Source organism: Opisthorchis viverrini (assembly GCF_000715545.1).
Source record: "Opisthorchis viverrini unplaced genomic scaffold opera_v5_7, whole genome shotgun sequence".
Lineage (NCBI taxonomy): Eukaryota > Metazoa > Platyhelminthes > Trematoda > Opisthorchiida > Opisthorchiidae > Opisthorchis > Opisthorchis viverrini.
Genome location: NW_008751663.1, coordinates 2,955,641 through 2,958,901, shown reverse-complemented (window position 1 = coordinate 2,958,901; position 3,261 = coordinate 2,955,641). Strand labels below are relative to the sequence as shown.

The following is a 3,261-nucleotide window of genomic DNA, read 5'->3' as shown; positions in this document are numbered from 1 at the left end:
CGTCACACTGTGCTAAGCTTAGGGCTGGTGAACTCTGTTCTCGGTTCCCCAAAAATCATCATATAGGTTGCAGAACTTCTACGCCTACTGGCGGTTACGTTTTTCTGATCGCCTCAGCCTATTCGTACTAAAAATCACCAACTATTCAGTGGGTGATCGTTTCTTCACCGCAGTCAAAGTGTTGCCCTTTCGGGAGTTTATTGCGAAAACCGGCTTGGCACTCATAGGTTGAAAATAGTATGTACTCGCAGCCTGTACTTTAGCCTAATGAATGACCGTACATCTTTTGATCTGCTACGCCGAAAAAACTGGGCTGGTCAACTGGCCAGAAATTCAAAAAGCATGAACCTGACGAGTTTTGACCCGACCTTCCAACCGTTACGATCACCACCTGCCCCACTGTGAGTATTACGGCAGTACCTAATTTCTCCGCTTACATTTCGAAGATTCAGCTTTTATGAATATCCCGCAGTGGTTTTAATCATTAGCAATAACCAGTTCACCAGAGGGAATCATGCCCAAACGGAGGCTAGACATCTCTATTTTCCATGGCGGGCTCTCTTCAGAGCTCAGCGCACTTGAATGTGTTGGGGAAAAAAACATCCTTTTTACGATATCCAAGAACTAAATCCCATACTGTTGGTAGGTCATGTAGAGTAGATGGTCGTTGACATGCTAACTGTGCCGTTTGGGAATCACCCAGGTCAATGGGCAAACCCATGGCCAACTAAATCCTATTCGAATGGCTAGTAATGCCGCAAATATCCCTTCACTGGGCAACTAATCTCTCCGATAGTTGGGACTTCTGGTGATTTATTATTCTTATGAGATTTAATGTAAATATTGCTGGATGTTCTTGAGTGAATTCCTCAAACTCATCCCAGAAACTGATTTTCCGGAATAATGTTTTCGTTTAATTTTGGACCTCACATTTTGGCAATGAGGATTTGAGGACAGTCTACGAATTTTCCTGCTTTTGGTGCTGGAGTTCCATAATCTGAGTAAATATATGTTGTAATCACCAAAGTCCAAGTGAGGATCCTGTTCTCAAGCTTTATTTACGTACCAAACTACTTGATGCTGTTTGGGTACGACACCTGATAAGACGTCAACAGTGAAATCTTTAGTACAATTGTATTCTTTTGCAATGGTTTTGATAACCTCCTCATCGATCGTGATATTTATGCTTGAAGAAGACTTGACCGAAGCTGAAAGTTCCTTGGCTTATAACATCTGACCAGAATTATTCAACACTCTCTTCCAAGGCTTAACCTAAATTGCTCTATCCTGTAGCGAAGGGGTACCTACTTAGAAATATGGTTAGATTATTGACTGACGTATTTGATTCTTATAGAACGTTGATACCTGAAGGTATTCACTCACATTTGGATGAGCGTGTGAGCGGTACACGATTTGTTAGCATTAGCTAAGTGGTCGTGTGAGTATTAATCCTACCGGTATCAATAAAATTTACAATTAAATTTTCAGCTCTAGATGTGCGGAGTTTCGAGCGTCTGATGGGTCCATGTTTGAACGTGATGCTCCGCGAGGCCGGGCAATATCGGTCAGAGCTGATCAATATCCTCGGCGAAGCTAGTCTCAACAGCTTTTCGGCGCTCGCTCGTCTGTCCACCTTCTCCACTGAAGAAGATGCGACCGCCACAAACAAGGGTTTTTGATGTGACTACCCAATACACGTAACAATATCTCAAAACCGTTGTTGTTTATGAGTACAAGTTGAAGAGCCACACAGTATATGTAATACTTTGACACTTTATCAATGAAATATCGAGCCATCATCCCCTTCTTCATAGTGCGTGTTATGCATACTGCTTCAACCAATTCATTTTCCAAAACCAAACACTCTATCTAACTTTCAGTGTCATAGCAAATACTTTTGCTTGTCCATATCATGCCCCGTAGCCTTTGGCCTGACGATTTTCGTGCGGTACGTTCTTGTGTTTTTGCAAACGAAATCACCTTGTGCAATTCATCTAACCGAATAGTTTTGTGAACTGACCTGATAAGTCATTTTAAGCTTTCCTTTTGTCTCAGCATTCCTAGATTGTGAATTTCTACTCAATGTTTAAGATACATTTTTTAGCGATGCAACAGTTCCGACTGAATCTTCTGAATCTTGGAAAATGACTATCGAAATCAAATTAAATTAAGTCTGATTGATAAGAACTAAGCGAATAAAACATAGTTGAACTTCGATGGGTCCTTGGAAGACAGGAGGACGAGTGACGTAATGAACTTCAAGAATATCCCGGCTGGACAGCGTAATTGTTTAGAAGCTGGATGAAACAAGTCTTCGCAAGCGGTTATATCCTTGTCAAGTCAACCTAGTTACTCAAAAATATCCAGCATTAATGTGGTTTGGCCTACACTCGAACGCTTCTGTTAGCATTCCTGTGCCATTTGTCATTATGGGCCAAGACTGTAGAATGATGTCTCGCATGTAAAACGTTTTCAATGTAAGAAACTATTCTGACTGTATGTGTCCCCATGTTCATCCACAATGAACCGGCTAAAATATCAGTAGCTCTGGTACTGCTCACACTAGTTGTGGGAAGCTTGAACAGAATCAACATTAATATTGAGAGAAATAACATAGACAGCCCAGCTAGGGGATAATGTTGGTCAATGGACGGTCCTGAATATAGCTCCTTAAATTTCACAACTGCCGAACGCAATGGTACCACCAAAAACATCATCCGTATAGCCATGGAAATGCATCATTTCCTGCAGCGGCCAAATGCATTTATAACGCACTCATTTCCAGCGTATAGAATGGTTGAAGTTGACCGAATCAGTGCCCTCCTGGAGATCTGACAATTGATGATGAATCTATGAAATGTGATCTCATTAGATTGCACCCGTCTATTTCACATTGAACACTATCACCCAGATGGATTCAGGATCCATCTCAAGGCCTTCCAGTGGGACGCCCATTACAGAAAAACTCTGGTTTTGATGACCAAGGAAGACGTGCTCACCAGCCGCCAATATAATTTCAGAATATTGGCGAAAACGCAGTGTCGAACCACCGTAAGCCGAGGGTTAGATATTTGTGAGGCGTTGATGTACCGAATCGCTTTGCGTCGATTATTACATAGTGGCAATATGAGAATGGTAGTTTTGTCTTCGTGAAAATACACGTTTAGAAACCCGGCGCACACAGAGCGGACAAGTCTTAGGGAGCTTGAGTTAGTCGCACACTGGTTCGTTAGATATGGTGGGTGGAACAACAAGAAATGC

At 42.0% G+C, this 3,261-nt stretch overlaps 1 protein-coding gene across 1 annotated transcript in view; it reads left to right on the top strand.

The window, feature by feature from the left end:
- Positions 1–2,102, top strand: part of T265_00733 (hypothetical protein) — a gene marked incomplete at both ends in the record, with an annotated part of 77,067 nt that extends 74,965 nt beyond the window's left edge. Inside the window, one exon of the mRNA XM_009164582.1 lies at positions 1,489–2,102. Within this exon, the coding sequence (XP_009162846.1) occupies positions 1,489–1,679 (191 nt within the window). The remainder of the gene's footprint in view (positions 1–1,488) is intronic.
- Between the last annotated feature and the right edge of the window lie 1,159 nt (positions 2,103–3,261).